Here is an 18,370-nt window from a genome sequence, read left to right on the forward strand (position 1 = left end):
GGTAGGCCCTTTCTCCTGCTAAGCACTAAAAAAAATTCCACCTTGACCTGACTTCCTCTTCCTCAGTGCCACCTTTCTTGCATTAGTTTGCTTCCTTGCTCTTTTTCATGGGAGAAGCGGGGTGCTGAACTACCTCCAGTGCTGGAGCTCACACGGTGGCTATGAAGTCAACTTAAATATACAACTGTGTCCTAAATTGTCAAATGCCTATACATAATTCTAATACAGAAGCATTTTACAAACATACTCTTTAAAACAGGCACATGAAGGCGGGCACAGTGGCTCATGCCTATAATCCCAGCACTTTGGGAGGCCAAGGCAGGCAGATCACAAGGTTAGGAGTCCGAGACCAGCCTGGCCAATAAAGTGAAACCCCGTCTCTAGTAAAAATACAAAAAAAATTAGCTGGGCGTAGTGGCACGTGCCTGTAGTCCCAGATACTTGGGAGGCTGAGGCAGAAGAATCACTTGAAACAGAGAGGTGGAGGTTGCAGTAAGCCAAGATCGCACCACTGCACTCCAGCATGGGCGACAAAGCGAGATTCCGTCTCTAAATAAATAAATACATAAATAAATAAATCAGGCATACATGTGGATAAACACACATGTATATAAATGTACAGCTTTATATAAACATTTTGCAAAAAAAATTTTTAATACTTAGCAAGAGTACAGACTAATAACCTCATTTATAAATGATATTATTTAATAACTACTTTTGGTAACATCTATAATACACATTATGAGTTTCTTATTATATAAATCTCTTTTTTAATCTTCCTTTCTTGACTTTTCACCACTGGAAAATAAAACCAATGAGATTTTCAATATAATTCATTTTATTATTTTAGTGCAACAAAACATTTCCAGATTTATTCCCAATTTCAGTTTCAAAACAAACTGACGTGAAATTTTTAGTATTTAATATCTGTGACAATGACCAATAAAATGTGCAAGAATATAAAAAATAAATTCATTCATTGTTGGTATATACTCCAAATTCAATGCTTAAGAAAAGAACCTTTTCTATCTAAAGCATTTTCCTAAAACTGCAAACTAAAAATCTGTCTATTTCAAACACTTATGTGGTAAAATAATCTGATTTGATTATGGATATCATAAATAGAATATAAAAGATACTGTATTTCTTCAAATACTATTTGTTTCACTGCATTCAATTTTGAGTTTTCTAATATCCATTCTACAGGTCAATCAATATACAAAGGCGTGCAAATGAAACAAGCTATTGAAATGAAATAAAATTCAAGAATAAAAGTTAGAATAAACTTATGAGGTAACTTTTATGTGCGCAAACATCACAGTTGTAAAAAATGCCTCTCTTTACAAAGTCATTAAGATGTGCATTTTCATAGAGCCACTGGTTCACAAGCCCAAAGTCAAATAAAATAAAATGCCATGCTTCCTGGAATATTAAATAGCATGTAGTGTATTATTTAAGAAAAGAATAGAGTTAACTAACTAAAAGCACAACTCACTTATTTTTTGCTTTCTAGCCAATTAAAAATAAGTTAATTAAAAGCACTTGAAATTATGCATTTAACCCGAAAAAAAGTTGCTAAAATTCCAATATAAATGCAAATATCTTTAACTAGCTTAACCCATCTACCCCCAAAACAGTGTGGTGGGGCAAAATGTTCAAAAGAAAAATCATCCAGTGCATGTAGATGGGCACCAAGAAGCTAAGCTTCCCACAGCGCATCAGAGCTGCCAAGTGACTGAATTCACGTGCTCCTTTTCTGGGGATGAAAAGATCTGACAAATACACAACTGAGACTGCGTATTTGTCAGATCTTTCTACACAACTGAGAGCTCCTAAATTAAGTCAAAGGGGACCATCGTACTGAAATATTCCATATTTCCCAGTGGTCCACCAGCTGGGTTCAGAGGCCATAAGCTGCTCCCCTTGCCCAGGCTGTAGACCAACCTGAATTTCAGCTTTTAATGTTCTTATGGCACAGAGCGGTGCAGGATAGAAGCCATTCAGAGCCTGATGAAACGGAACAGAAAACTCCCATTTTCTGTCACCTGTCAACTTCCTGTAATTCAAATCGCCCTTGAATAAAATTAAATGTGCCTTCTGTAGTTCAGCATATAAGTCGGGCGCAACCTGAGGCATTGCACAGTACTCATGAGGCAGAGTCCAAAATATATGATCGTGGTAAACCCATTTACCCATTTTAATATAGTCTTCCCAGTCGGCCCCACACTTGGACATCCATTTATGATTAGCATGTTTTACCTGTTCAATTAACCAATGAAAATCATGTACAGTAGTATCAGAAACAAACCACGGAATCATTTTTCCATAAAAATGAACCTCAGTAGCCAGTTTAGAGGACAACAAGAAGTTGGCTAATATTAAATCTGTAACAAGCTCAAACCCAGCATTATCAAGAACAATATACACACTAATAACAGAAGCTTTTTCTCTTGTTTTCTTGCAATTGCTAAGCAATGACCAAAGACGTTCCATATCATTCACTAAAATGAAAGGTTTTAGGTCTTCCAATGAATTTACTACATCAGTCTTCTGAGAACTATTTTCTCCAGCTGAGAAAGACAGATCACACTTATTTCCCCACAGCGAAATCTGAAAAAGAAAAAGTACAAAATATTCACCCTTCTTCTGAATAGCCAACAAAACTCTATTATGTGTGAGGGGGGTGTTGCTAAAAAAATAATAAATATTTACAAAACTCTTTAAATGCCCATCAAATCTGTATTTTCTCTAACAATGCATAGACTTTGTTTAACATGATGCTGATTAACAAGATGAAACTAAAATTTTTAAGCCACCAGTATGTAATAAACTTAAAAAAACGGGTTTTAATTATTTTAACACTCACATTGTTTATTCAGAATAAAAGTTTTTGCAGCTTGCAGATATTAGAACATCATCAGATGCTGTGAAGAGAGGCTCAAAGCTGACCACATAATCCAGAGTCAAGAGAAAAAATAAAAGTTTATTTTTTCCTCCTGGTCCCTGCAGAACTGTCCAGTTTCTTTTGCCAATTGCGTAACCTTAGGACATGATCTCTCTCTGGGATTTAGTTCTCTCATTTGTAAAATTTTAAAAACTGTATAAGGTAATATCTAAAGATGCTACTCTTTAAACAAAGTCATGTTAACTAAACACCCATTGTAATCAATTGTCTTATTCAGCTTTAAACTGAAGAAATATTCAATTATATTTTGCAGAAAATAGTGTGCTTTTTTTTTTTTTTTGGAGACTAATCTCGCTCTGTTGCCAAGCCTGGAGTACAGTGGTGTGATCTTGGCTCACTGCAACCTCTGCCTGCCGGGTTCAAGCAATTCTCTGCCTCAGCCTCCCGAGTAGCTGGGATTACAGGTGCCTACTACCAGGCCCAGCTAATTTTTGTTTTTTTTTTTTTTTTTTGAGACAGAGTTTTGCTCTTGTTACCCAGGCTGGAGTGCAATGGCGCGATCTCGACTCACCGCAACCTCCGCCTCCTGGGTTCAGGCAATTCTCCTGCCTCAGCCTCCTGAGTAGCTGGGATTACAGGCACGCGCCACCATGCCCAGCTAAGTTTTTGTATTAGTAGAGACGGGATTTCACCATCTTGGCCAGACTGGTCCTAAACTTGTGATCCACCCACCTTGGCTGGATCGCAGCACTTTGGATCACCCAAAGTGCTGGGATTATAGGCATGAACCACTACGCCCAGCTGTAGGCCTATTTTTTTAAGCCATAAAATTAAACGTTTAAGACTGCAGGGTCTGGAGTCAGACAGACCTAGGTTCAAACCCAGCATCTTCAATTTGTGATCATTGACAAATTACTTAAGATCTCTAAGGCTCAAGACCTGCAACTGAAAAATGAGATACTACTACTTACCTCACAGAATTATTAGAATTGATATAATGCATGTAAATAATGTACCAAATACCTTGCATATAGAAGTACTCAATATACACTAGTCAAAACAGACTCTACTCTTATTTGTGATTTTTTTTTTTTTTAAATAAAGATGGGGTCTCACTGTGTTGACCAAGCTGATTTCCATCTCCTGGCCTCAAGCAATCCTCCTGCTGTGGCCTCCCAAAATGCTGAGATATAAGCATGAGCCACTTTGTCACACCCTCATGTGTGAAATTAAAATAAGGAGAATGCATGATCCAACCAATAGGTTTTTGTTTGTTTGTTTGTTTGTTTGTTTTTGAGATACAGTCTCCCTCTGTCACCCAGGCCAGAGTGCGGTGGTGTGACCTTGGCTCACAGCAACCTCTGCCATCCAGGTTCATGCAATTCTCCTGCCTCAGCCTCCTGAGTAGCTGGGATTATAAGCATATACCACCACGACCAGCTAATTTTTGTATTTTTAGTAGAGACAGGGTTTTGCCATATTGGACAGGCTAGTCTCAAACTCCTGACCTCAAGTGATCTGCCCGCCTCAGCCTTCCAAAGTGCTGGGATTACAGGTGTGAGCCACCATGCCTGGCTGAATAGTATTATTTTAAAAAGAGATAAATGAATAAATTAAAAAATAATAATAATAAGGCTTAAATAATAACTAATGTGTCCAAGGTCACCCTTTTCTAGAGTTTGCTGAAGAAATACATATAGCGGTGGCCACAATGGCCTTCAGCGACTGAGAGCAGGTTCTGTGATAGCCTCCTGCACTTTCCCTTCACTCTGTCTTCCAGTTTAATGACAGTTCTTTGTGCAACTATGTGATTGTCTATATTCCCTCAAGATTACAAGTCTTGACAGGGAGGATCAGCCCATATTGTTTTGTTTTGTTTTGTTTACCGCTACATGCCCAGCACCCAGAACGGCATCTGACACAGTATCCCCAGAAATGTGCGTGTGGACAGTAGGAGAGTGCTCTGACTTTTGAAAACAGATCAACATTCTCTGCAAACTAGAATGTCTTCAAGCTTCCCTTGAGACGTTAACCTGTGGCTCACTGTGGACACCAAGAGGAGGCTGAGGCAGGGGAATCGCTTGAACCCAGGAGACAGAGGCTGCAGTGAGCTGAGATCACGCCATTGTACTCCATCCTGGGTGACAGAGCAAGACTCTGTCTCAAAAAAAAGAAAAAGTTCTGACAATTTTTCTTCTGAACTAAAAATATGCCTTTTTTGTGACTTTGCTTGCCCTTGAAGTCTCAGCAGGGCATTGTTGCCACCTAGAATCTGTCAGCAAGTTCTGTAGCTTCTATGTTCAAAGAACACCCAGGCTCTGGGGATGTCACTACCTCTTATACTACTAACTCGGCCCCAACCTACCTCCCCAAGTTATTTTCACACATTTTCCCCATTTCCACCCTCGCCCCTGGCAGTCTATTCTCAGAAACATTCCTTGAAATAGTTAAATAGCATTACCTCTCTGCTCGAAACCCTCTGATGGCTTATTTCGATTTTAGTAAAAATTTATTGAATACAAGCCGCTCTGTGTCCCTTCCACCCTCCTTCCTCTCAGCAACCACAGGGTTCCCTGCGATTTTTCTCACCTCCCTATGTACTGCCCAGACATGAACCTGACTTACTCCTTCCCCACTTCAGGTCTGTGGCCTCAGCCTCCACAGCCCCTTCCCCGGCAGCCCTGATCCCCTTCCCAACATTCCCGACACCCTTTTTCTGCTTTATTTCTCTTCATAGCGCTTTCAAACATTTCTTTTTGAAAGTCTTCCTTTTTTTGGAAAATATGAGAGCTAAGGATATTGCTATGTACCACATGTTTCCTAATAGTTCTAATTCTAATAATGTGTTGTAAGTTTCAGGATGTTTGCATGAATTAAAAACTAAACTTAATACTAAGATAAACGAAGAAATGTAATGAAACTGTATTAATGGGCCAACCGACTACCCGAGTATTATCACCCACTGATGATAACAGCAGGCTGTAGCCCAGGCTCTGTGCTCAGCACTCTTCATGCAAGAACCTAGTGGAATTCTCACATCAGATCACAAAGTATACATTATCCTCCGCATTTAACAGAGGAGGAAACTGAGGCCCACAAAAATTAAGTGACAAGCCTCAGGTCCAAACACAAATTAGCCACAGAGCCAACACAAAGCCAAGTCAGTTGGGAGACCAAATTACTATCAAGTATTCTTTCAAGTATGATGAAAGCTGAGCAAATTACTATGAAGTATTCTCTTAATTATGAAAGAAGCTAGGAACTCAGCTAACTTCTTTGTAACTAAGATGATGGCCAGTCAGAGCAGAAAAGATTTCAAACCCATTTCTAGAAATTAAATGGATTTTCATCTCTTAACACCATTATATTAGATAAAAAATGATCAATTATAGCAAAGAGAAATATTTATATGTTTTGTTGTTAACTGTAAAGCAGTTTATTTTCTGTTTAAATAAAATACACTCAGAAGATTAATGATCACATTTACCTGCAGAAGTTTAAAAAACTCATCTTTCAGCTGATTTTCATCTAGGTCTTCAATAGTTGTTATCAATTGTTGCAGGTGAGTACATAAAGCAATGATAGATTCCTGAGACTCATAGAAATTTTGCTCTTTTGATTCTTTAAATACATCAAAGTAATTGATTGGTGGACTGAAGTAGGAGAAAAACAAAAGTGAAACATTTTGGTATGCACATTTGGATACCTGCAGTTCTTGAAAGAAAATAGCACCATACAGTCTCAACAACTAGTGCTAATAGAAACTAGACATAACATTTATCTAATTGACTAGAAAAACTTGATTAATACTAAATAATCAATTACACAAAAATCTCTCAAACTCATTTTAATTGTCAAAAGTTCCCCTGAAATCAAGTGTTTTTCTACAAATATTAAATAATGATAGTGACTATGTTAATAATTATTTACCCAGCAGGAATTCCAGACAAAAGGAGGAGAAAGATAAATTTCAAGACAACTGCTTTAGTTCAGCATTTTTTTTAAGCGCCCAATGTGGCAAAGTTCTAGTAACAAATTTATGAATATAAACACAATATATGTATACAATGCAGTAATCATTAACAGAATCAAACACAGAGTATGATAGAAGTATGAGTACTTAGATAAATCAGACTTAATACTATTGTAAGTTTTAAAAGAATGATAATTTTTGATCACTAATATTTAGGTATTTCGGGGCAACTTTAACCAAAGGTGATATATGGGCCATGGCTACACCTTCATGTTTTCCAATAAGAGATTAAATCATATTTTATTGGTCTAAGAAAATCACAACTAAGAAAATATAAATACTAACATAATAACCTTTACAGAATTGAATATAAAGACATTCAGAGTACTGGGTCTTCTAAATTAGCTACTTTTTCCATGGGCCATTCATGTTAGGGCAAAAACAATGTAAGACTGATGTAATGGGACTGATTTGATTTTTTTTTTTTTTTTTTAAATAACATACCAGTATTTAAACATCTGAATGATGGCTGCCTCCTTCTGGCCAGTCAGTAACCTCAGGAAGCTACACCCTTATTCCAAGGGCACTGCCATTGCTCAGAGCACTTTTGGAATTCCTCTTTTGGAATTTTCTTCAGAACCTGTGGCACATCATTAAATCTCCTGTCAGTGATCACATATCTTTATCTTTTAGAGTCAATTTATTTTTGGAAACAGCCAAAAGTCACTCGGAGTGATTTTGGTAGAATGAGATGTGTGATCAAATTGAATAAGAACTTTTTTTATCAAAAACAAGTAACTAAAAAAACAGTAAGACTAATTTTCTTTCTGAGGCATGTAAACTGGCTCTGAAAGAAGTTCCATATAATTCAAAGATGTTTTTAGCAATGGTAGCACTGCTGAAATCAATCAGTCTCTCAAGGTGACTTAAAATGTTAAAAATCATTCGGATGCACAGACCCAATCTGGCTACCACCTGTTTTGTCTGACTCACATGCCAAGAATGGTTTTTATATTTTTGAATGGCTGAAAATAAAGTGAAAGAAAAGTAGTATTTTGTGACACATGAAATTTGAATTTCAGTGTCCATTAAATAAAGTTTCTTTAGAACACAGCCATGCTCGTTCATACATATTATTTAAGGCTGCTTTCACACTACAATCGCAGAGTTCAGCAGCTGCAACAGAGAACACATGGTCTCCATGCCTAAAGGATTTACTATCTGGCCCTTTACAAAAAGTTCTAATAAAACATGTTCTGATGTCTTACTAACAAATCATTCATTAGTTTAAAGTCACACCTCATATTAAGAATGAGCCTTATTTCTTGCATTTAACAGAGTAAACGTACATTAACTATATATAAATTCTCATTTTAGAATGTTTGCTATTTTACGATCTACTAAAGCTGTGTATGTACACATACTATGACCCAGTGATTCACTTCTAGGGATATACCCAACAGATGTATTCACACATATGTTTACCAAAAAAGTGTTAGAATGTTTATAGTAGCATTCTTCGTAGTAACTCCAAACTGAAAACTACTCAAATATCCATCACAATGAAGTAAACAGATTGTTATATGTTCATATAATACAATATTATAAAGCAATGAGAATGATCTATAATTATATTGTAACATATGGATGAGTCTCACAAATATAAAAATGAGTAAAAGAAGCCAGAAACAAAACTATGTACTGTATCATTTCATTTCAGTAAAGTTGAAAAACAGGCAAAACTAACACAAGTCACGATAACAATTATCCTTGAAAGGTAATGATGGCGGCGGCGACTGGAAAGGAACTCAAAGTGGACTTACAGGCACTGTAAGGTTCTGCCTCTGTTTTTGTTTTTGTTTTGTTTCGTTTTGAGATGGAGTTTCGCTCTTGTTGCCAGGCTGGAGGGCAGTTGCTCGATCTTAGCTCACTCTAACCTCCGCCTCCCAGGTTCAAGCAATTCTCCTGCCTCAGCCTCCTGAGTAGCTGGGATTACAGGCATGTGCCGCCATGCCTGGCTAATTTTGTATTTTTAGTAGAGACAAGGTTTCTCCATATTGGTCAGGCTGGTCTGGAACTCCCAACCTCAGGTGATCCGCCCGCCTCGGCTTCCCAAAGTGCTGGGATTACAGGTGTGAGCCACCACGCCCAGTTGGGTTCTGCCTCTTGATCTAGGCACTGGGTACACAAGTATGTTCTTGAACACATATGTGCATTTTTCTATATGTATATTACACTTTATTAAAAATTTTTTTAAACCTAGTATTTCCTCTGTACTTTCATCTTTCAATATCTGAAGTATATTTACTTAATATGTTTAAATTTCACATATGGCTACAACTTTGAATCTTAATTTAGACTTGCAGACTATCAAAGCATGTTTCAGTATAATATGGTAAATCAACTTAAACATGTCTGCTATAAAAGTTGGTCAGTTTGGAGTTCCACTGACCTAGGATAGGAATCCTTATACAAGAACCTGAAAAATTAGACATTTAAGAACTACTTCCATGCTAGCTCCATTGTATAGATAGTTCTTTATCTGCCACAGAAATCGCTCTGGGAAGAGTTCTACGTCTGTGACTGTAACATTCTAGTTTCTGGAGCTTAAAGCTGCATTTTTTCCTCTATCCCAGTTCAGCAAACTGTTTGCTGAACCAGTGCATATCATCACTCCCTAAGCTGCCAAAAGAAAAACTGATACCCAGGCCCGACCCCAGATAAATTAAGCAATCTGTATTTATTGCAACATAATAATCTAAAACTATGTGGGGTTTTTTGGATTTTTTTTTTTTTTTTGAGTCAGAGTTTCACTCTGGTCGCCCAGGCTGGAGTACAATGGCAAGCTCTCGGCTAACTGCAACCTCCGCCTCCTGGGTTTAAGAGATTCTCCTGCCTCAGCCTCCCGAGCAGCTGAGATTACAGGTTCCCACCAGCATGCCTGGCTAATTTTTGTATTTTTAGTCAGAGACAGGGTTTCACCACGTTGGCCAGGCTGGTCTCAAACTCCTGACCTCAGATGATCCACCCACCCTGGCCTCCCATTTTGCTTTTAGATCAGAAGTTCTAATACCTACCTATAAGCAAAAACAAACTGTGATGTAAAAAAATATAAAGGCCAGGTGTGGTGCCTCATGCCTGTAATCCCAGCACTTTGGGAGGCCAAGAAGGGTGGATTACCTGAGCTCAGGAGTTCAAGACTAGCTTGGCTAACATAAAGAAACTCCATCTCTACTAAAAGCATTTTTTTAAAAATTAGCCGGGCATGGTGGCAAGTGCCTGTAATCCCAGCCACTAGGGAGGCTGAGGCAGGAGAAGTGCTTGAACCCCAGGGCAGAGGTTGTAGTGAGCCGAGATTGCGCCACTGCACTCCAGCCTGGGTGAAAGAGCAAGACTCGTGTGTGTGTGTGTGTGTGTGTGTGTGTGTGTGTGAGTCTGTGTGTGTGTGTGTGTGTGTGTGTGTAAGATTAAGACCAAAAAAAGCTAATGAACAGATTTAAAAGTTCAAGTGATCCACCTGCCTTAGCCTTCCAAGGTGCTGGGATTACAGGCGTGAGCCACCATGCCTGGCCTAAAAACCAGTTCTCTATCAGATTTTTCCTAGGAAAAATTAGATGTATAAACAAGCCTATAAAAAGTTACTCTGAAACATGTGCACTTTTAAAATCTTTTTCTAATCTAGTCTTTCTAAAAAAATGATGAAAGATGAAGACTGTGTAATACAATAGCAAGATTCACTGTTCTCATGATGACTCCTTAAACCAAATAAATTGTAACATGTTTATTATCTATTTTAATAAACAAAACATATGCTTACTTTGTCCCATCCTGATTTATATCTATAACTATTTCAAATTAACATTTTTTGCACAATAAGCAAAACTTATTTTATTCTAGAAGTCTTTACTAGAATCTTTAATTAATTTATACTTTATTTAATTTATGGAGACAGAGTTTCACTCTGTCACCCAGGCTGGAGTGCAGTGGTGCAATCTTGGCACACTGCAACCTCTGCCTCCTAGGTTCAAGCGATTCCTCTGCCTCAGCCTGCCGAGTAGCTGAGATTATAGGCCTGTGCCACCATGCCCAGCTAATATTTTTATTTTTAGTAAAGACAGGGTTTCATTATGTTGGCCAGACTGGTCTTGAACTTCTGACCTCAAGGGATCTGCCCACCTTGGTCTCCCAAAGTGCTGGGATTACAGGCATGTACCTCAGGGCCCAGCATTTATTTTTAAATTTATCCTTTTACAATTTCAGACACAGTATAAATTAAACATTTGCTAGTTGACGATTACATACGTACCTCTGGATAATTGCTTCATGAATTCTACGATACATGTAACATTCTACGAACAACCATGGTGAGTAGAACCATCTTGATTTTCCATCACTTTCATTTATAAGACTCTGTTGATATTCTAAGTACTGATTCCATATATCAGTATCAACAAATTTCTCAACCAAGGGGATAATTGGTTTATCTGTTTGCAATTCATTTCGTAATTTTGAAAGGAGAGAGATAGCTTTTTTCTCGGCTTCCACGCCTTCCTGCAAAAATACAAGAAAAATAAATTATGTGTCTGTACATGTCTGTGTCTCTGTGTGTGTATGTACAATTCCTCTAGGATAACACATTTTTACAGACCTAAACTTAAGAAGGAAAGAAAAATGTTCAAAACTATATTTTATATCCTTAAACATTACATTTAGAACTTTTTTTTTTTTTTGAGATGGAGTCTCACTCTGTCTCCCAGGCTGGAGTGCAGTGGCGCGATCTCTGTTCACTGCAACCTCTACCTCCCAAGTTCAAGCAATTCTCCTGCCCCAGCCTCCCAAGTAGCTGGGATTACAGGTACCCACAACCAGGCCTGGCTAATTTTTTATAATTTTAGTAGAGACGGGGTTTCACCATGTTGGCCAGGCTGGTCTTGAACTCCTGACCTCGTGATCTGCCCGCCTCAGCCTCTCAAAGTGCTGGGATTACAGGCGTGAGCCAACACTCCCGGCCAAGAACTCTTAAACTGAAAAATCAACAAATGCACACAGATCTCATATCAACATAATCATGCCTTATCTACCTAAGTTCTGGCCTTTCTGTATCTTCAGTGGGATGACTGTTACCACAGAGGGAAAGGAACCCCCACCAGATTTTCCATGTCTTTCATGCTTCCATATGTATTCTTCTTTCACCATTGATACCACTAGAAAAGGAATTGTGGCCTTCCTGGGTTTCTTTTGGCAGCTCAAATATTTTTTTAACTTGTTTTCCACCAAGTTCTGGCTAGGTGAGAGATATGCTAACAAGGTGCTAAATATTATCTCACATAACAGGTCAATCGGAGTGGGGGCAAATGTAATGGGATCAGAATGAAGTGAAAATGACTTGGCACCTCTGGTTTTACAACAGCAAGATTCCTGCCTGATTAAAAAAAAAAAAGAAAACGTAAGCCTAAAAAACATGTATATAATAAAATGTAGGAAATAAACATCAAGCCTGAGTATTTTTATAAAATCACTTTCATCATGTTGATATGCAGTCCCTACTTTCAGACCTATAATTTTCTCAACATAAACATCTCTCCTATCTTTCTTTTGTTTCAAGTAGAATTTATTTTGCTGCTAGAACAAAAGATTGAAGCTTTAGAGATTCTGCAGGTTCAGAAACAGAAGAAAAGAAGTTGTGGCTGAGTTTTTTTGAGAGGAACTCCCCCTCCTCCAAATCTCTACCCTAAAGTCTTAAACTTAAACTACTTTACTATAAATTCTAACAACCGAGATTTTATAGGGTTTCAGGCACCCGGCACCCTTTTACAGAAGCATATACCTACAATGGCTAATGGATTAAGAGTTATGTCACTGCCAGTTTGTTCACTTACTTGAATTGATTTCAAACCTTTACTGAACCCTGTATGTGCCTGACACTAACCTCAGGGCCAGAGAAAGACGAATAAAGCCTGGCCCTTTCTCCAAGAGACACACATCTGCCAAACCAGGTAGTCTAAGGGACGGACGTTTGACTGCTGAGATGGGGGAAGAGAGAAAATTGTGTGGCATGGCTCCTTTGGAAACAAGCCTGGTCCTGCGATAGGTGGGGGCTTAGGGAGCTAGGAGAACACATGAGGCCCAAGGAGAGTGGCCATAGGCAAAAGAGAGGCATGAAAAAGGAGACAGAAAGGCTACCATGAGCAGACTTCACCTGTGTCAACATTTTATTTACATCTTGCTCTGTGCCCAGTAGAGTGTGAAATGGGGTAGGACCAGAAGGAAAATAAACTCTGCCTTCTCACTCTTACCCAGTACAGTCATGGGTTATTATGGGCATACAGGCCAAACAGCTATATACTGACTTCATTAATTACTACGTTCTAGATAACTCTGGTAGAAAAAACTGAAATTACAAAAGCATTATGTGGCCAGGTACTGGGATTCACTCAGGGTGGCTGGCAAAATATTAGGGAAATATTAGGGAAAGTTAGAAGATCATAGTCTCAAACTTTTTGGAAGGCCAAAAGGTTTTAATGGAATGGGCTGAAGGCAACCAGTTTATCACATTAGAATTTTAAGTCATAGAGTAAGATTAGGATAATAAAGCTTCCCCAGTTAAGTCTGTTTACTCCACATTTCTTTGTTTCTACTCTGTTTACTCATGTAAACTTGGTGCTGATGGCCCTCTCAGGGGGAGGTGGAAGGGGAATCACCCACTAATAGTGTTTATTCTGGGGCCTGGAACCAAGACCTTTTATCATTCGTAAAACCACTCTTTTAACCATGTTAATTATCCACAAGCGTGTTCACTTAGAACCTCTGTTATTAAATCTATACTGAATAAAAGCAAGGAGGACAGGGAATAATGGTCAGTTAGCTGCAATTGCCCTGTGAAAGCAGCTGACAACCATCCCTACCCCACTCCAATTCACTGTATTCTAGTGTGTGTGAGTGCATTTATTCATCCAGTCATTGAGTCAGGGTCTGCAGGACACACCTCTGCAGGAGATGATCAACGTCTCAGGTGGTGACCCTGACGTGACTGAGGTCTCAGCCAGGCACAGTGGCTCACACCTGTAATACCAGCACTTCAGGATGCTTAGATGGGAGAATTGCTGGAAATCTAGGAGTTTGAGGCTGCAGTAAACTCTGATTGCACCACTGCACTCTAGGCTGGTAGACAGAACAAGACCCTGTCTCAAAAAACAAAACAACAACTAAAACAAAAGTATTATGGTAATTTGCTTACATATATGACCAATTACTCAAGTGAACTATCCAAATTTGGCTAAATTATACTCGTATGATAAAGGTGTGTCATTAATCAAAATTGTTTATATGACGAACATTAAAACCATTCATCAATGGAACTGTCAGTGTCTAAATTAAGCTGGATTTCAGCAATAAGGAATAGGTGATTCCTGTGTTATGCCAAGATTAGTTTCAAAGAAGCCAATATAAAAGAAGTTGAAAGAAATAGAAGATTACACTCACACTGCCTATGTTTTGTCTTGTTCCATTTCAATTGGGCCAAGGAGAAAAGACCACCAACCATTTCCCTAAATCTTTGTTTTCAACTCTTTAAAAAAATGTACTGGTGTATGGATGCTCTTTTACAGCCTATTGTGTAACAGAAAGATTACTGAACCTACAAGTTTAAAGACCTGTCTCTAACATAATATAGTTATTCAGATTTTTCCTCATTTATTAATTGAATGGACAAAGTGATTTCCAAAGTCATATTCTGCATTGAATTCTAATGAGTCCCAACTTTAATCAGTGCAATGTGTCAATCAATTATAATTGATATCACTGACCTTTGCATACCAGTTTGAGCTTCCAGGACTCAAGATTTCAAGTTAGTAATATAAATACTGCAGCTCAAATTAAATTTGAAATTTAAAAAGCTTTTCTGAGCAACTCAATTGCTCAGTCACTTGACTAAGTCAATTCCAAGTCTGTTGTCTACTCACAAATTATTATTATTATTTTATTTATTTATTGAGATGGAGTTTCATTCTTGTTGCCCAGGCTGGAGTACAATGGTGCAATCTCGGCTCACCACAACCTCCACCTCCTGGGTTTAAGCAATTCTTCGGCGTCAGCTTCCTGAGTAGCTGGGATTACAGGTACGAGCCACCATGCCTGGTTAATTTTGTATTTTTAGTAGAGATGGGGTTTCTTCACGTTAGTCAGGCTGGTCTCGAACTCCCGACCTCAGGTGATCTGCCTGCCTTGGCCTCCCAAAGTGCTGGGATTACAGGTGTGAGCCACCATGCCCAGCGGAGACTAGTCACCATTTATAACATTGCATATATCAGAAAATATATTCTGAGGTCTAAATAACTAACAGAATTAGTTGTTGGAATATAATTATTTTCTAAATTGCAGATTGGCTGTTCTATCTTCATTTCAACATATTACATTAAAACCAAACAAATACTTGGCCCACCTATTGATTTTTACATTTAAAGGAAAACTGGTACCTTCAATAACTATTTACTACATTTCTGTTGAGAAATTAATAAAAAAAAAAAAGTTGAAACAATTCTTACCTCTCCATGTTTCTCAAAAAATTCACTTTTATGTCGATGCAATGTATCAATAGCCTTAGTTAAGATCTGTGGTATTCTGTCTTTAACTGTAAGATATGCAAATGACCTAGAAAAAAGAGTCACATGCAATATATTACTCAGTAGCATCAATACTAGAAGACTGGCGATCTTTTAGTTACTGGAACACTTCATGTATATTAAACTGCTCATACAACTATTAAAAGGTAGACAAGTATTGTGTGATTACTACACTAAGACATAAGAAAACCTGAAAACTTATCTGGTATGTGGTAGAAGCAAAGTAGTCTTGGTGCCTCTCATCTCAGATTCTCCCATGGAGTCTGTTTAATCATTTTCTTTCCTTTCCTACTCTGTTCCTTTTATTTTCCTAAATCAGAAACTCCTTTAGCAATGTGATAGGATAGGGAATGGATTAGGCTCAGAAAACAAACAGGCTCTTGTTCTTGGGCTACTGTCTACTAAGTCACCTGCTTAGAAAGATGAATGAAGTGGCCGGGCAAGGTGGCTCACGCCTGTAATCCCAGCACTTTGGGAGACCGAGGTGGGCAGATCACCTGAGATCGGGAGTTCAAGACCAGCCTGACCAACATGGAGAAACCCTGTCTTTACACAAAATTAGCTGCCGTGGCACATGCCTGTAATCCCAACTACTCAGGAGGCTGAGGAAGGAGAATCACTTGAACCTAGGGGGCAGAGGTTGCCTTGAGCTGAGATCACGCCACTGCACTCCAGCCTGGGCAAGAAGAGCAAAACTCTGTCTCCAAAAAAAAAAAAAAGAAAGAAAGAGGGGAATGGAGCAATGCATCTAAAAATTACCTGAAAGCGTCTAATGTGCTTGAACAACATAAAGAATTAAAGGCTCTTAAAACCTGTTTCCCTCGATTCTCTGTCTATATTCTAACTCAATTTTAATATTTTTCAAAGGTTTTCCCCTTCTTTGCCTTCTCTATCTGCAGACTCCTTCCATCCTATTCTGCCCCTAAGCAAATGAAGGCATGCTCCTGTCTCTCTCCCAGTCAAAAAATTAGAAATTTTATAGAAGTGTCCAAGAATGAAGCAAGCGGGAGATGAAGAAAAATTGAAACCTGCATTAAAAAATTAAAGATATTCTTGATTTTATACATAAAAAAACCAAGACTTACAGATTATTATTTTACATCATTTTAAGAAAATACGTATGATTCAGTTAGGAAAAAAACAAGCTTTATTTGGTAGTGAAATTCTGTGCAGTTTTAAATATGGAGCACAGAGCTTAGCTGACTAGCGTTTTTATCTTTGAATCACAAGAGACAATTGTTAAATTATTAGGTTGTGGCTGGGTGCAGTGGCTCACGCCTGTAATCCCAACACTTTGGGAGGGAGGGGTGGGCGGATTACAAGGTCAGGAGATCATGACTATCCTGGCTAACAAGGTGAAACCCTGTCTCTACTAAAAATACAAAAATTAGCTAGGCGTGGTGACATGCGCCTATAGTCCCAGCTACTCGGGAGGATGAGGCAGGAGAATCACTTGAACCTGGGAGGCAGAGGTTGCAGTGAGCCGAGATCGAACCACGGCACTCCAGCCTGGAGACAGAGAGAGAGAGAGAGAGAGAGAGAGAGACTCGTCTCAAAAAAAAAAAAAAAAAAAAAAAAAATTATTAGGCTGTAACTTGAGCACTTCTTCAAAAGGTTTCCTCAAATGATAGCTTATTCTGACTCTGAGGTGCTTTCAGTCTCACCCAAAATAGTCATTAGGTTTTAATGTGCATAATAACTACGTTGATCAGAATTTAATTTTTAAAAATCATTAATAAAATTAATCACTAACACCTCAGAGGGTGGGCAGGAACATTAAATCAACTGTCACTTGAATTTTCCCAGGCAGACACCTCAGAGGGTGGGCAGGAACATTAAATCAACTGTCGCTTGAATTTTCCCAGGCAGTAGATACAGTAAGTCGTTTTTTGAGATTTTACTTTAATTGGAAAGTACTACTGTTTTTCTAACTACTATATTTCCTGCACCTCTGGAGTAAAGTTTTTGGCCAGGACTGGAGTAAGGCCAGAAGCCCTAGAGTGCAAAATTGAAGGAGACACTCTCTATACTTGCATGACCTGAGACTGAGAGCCTGCTTCAATTTTGGGCCATTGGCGCCACTTTGGTGGCCTCAACCTACTTTCTGCCCAGGTTTATTTTCTTCAAAGTGTTCTCGTCTTTCGTAATATTTTGAAGTACGGACCAATTTCAAATATAAATTTGGCCATTCAATTTATGCAAACAGATGTTATTTGCACAGTCACCCACAACTTTACCCAAGAATCTGCAGCGGGACGACGATAAAGCAAAAAACTACAGACATTTTTTACTGTGAGATTATGATTTGATCAACAGGAAGAAACCCGTTTCTTAACAGCTCTGAGATCCCCAACTCTTACGGAGAATTTTAACGGGCCCAAACGGCGTTTACCAAGTAAAAGGTAACCACCAGGAACAGACTGCGAAGCTGAAACCTGTCCTGATCCTTCCAAGCAGCCGCCGCGGGCGGACTACCTCCCCGGGGCCGCCTCCCCACGCCTCCGAGTCAGTCCGCGAAACCCTAACATGCGTCCCAGGAAGCCGCGCCCGGCGACGGGACTCGAACAGCCGAATCCCCTGCAGCTCGCCGGGGAGCGGGCGCCCTCCGCTTAGTCTCCACAGGTTCCCGGCGAGGCCCGGTTTTCCGCAAAAGTTGGGAGGAGAAAAGTGAGACGAACCCCACGTCCTGTCCTGAAAGAGACGCCGGGACGCCAGCCATCACGATCCGCGATCCTGGCCGCAAACCTCGGCGTTCAACCGCCACAGGAACAGAGGCGGTACCGCTACGAAGGAGGAGCTCAGAATGGGGGTGACGTGACTTTAAAAAAAAAAAAAGTGCTTTTGAATAAAGAAACTTTATTTAGTTCCCGT

The 18,370-nt window shown here is 39.0% G+C and overlaps 1 protein-coding gene across 1 annotated transcript; it reads right to left on the minus strand.

The window, feature by feature from the left end:
- Window positions 1–665: 665 nt before the first annotated feature.
- On the minus strand, window positions 666–18,325 carry ARMT1 (acidic residue methyltransferase 1). The gene is made up of 5 exons (XM_012452253.2): window positions 18,178–18,325; window positions 15,422–15,527; window positions 11,185–11,429; window positions 6,393–6,558; window positions 666–2,610 (listed from the first exon to the last, which is right to left on the minus strand). Exons 1-5 carry the CDS (start codon window positions 18,216–18,218, stop codon window positions 1,843–1,845), a joined length of 1,326 nt encoding a protein of 441 aa, XP_012307676.1. The 5' UTR covers window positions 18,219–18,325; the 3' UTR covers window positions 666–1,842.
- Window positions 18,326–18,370: the final 45 nt, after the last annotated feature.

Source organism: Aotus nancymaae, unplaced genomic scaffold, assembly GCF_030222135.1.
Source record: "Aotus nancymaae isolate 86718 unplaced genomic scaffold, 86718_ANA_hifiasm-v0.15.2.pri h1tg000040l, whole genome shotgun sequence".
In the NCBI taxonomy this organism is placed as follows: domain Eukaryota; kingdom Metazoa; phylum Chordata; class Mammalia; order Primates; family Aotidae; genus Aotus; species Aotus nancymaae.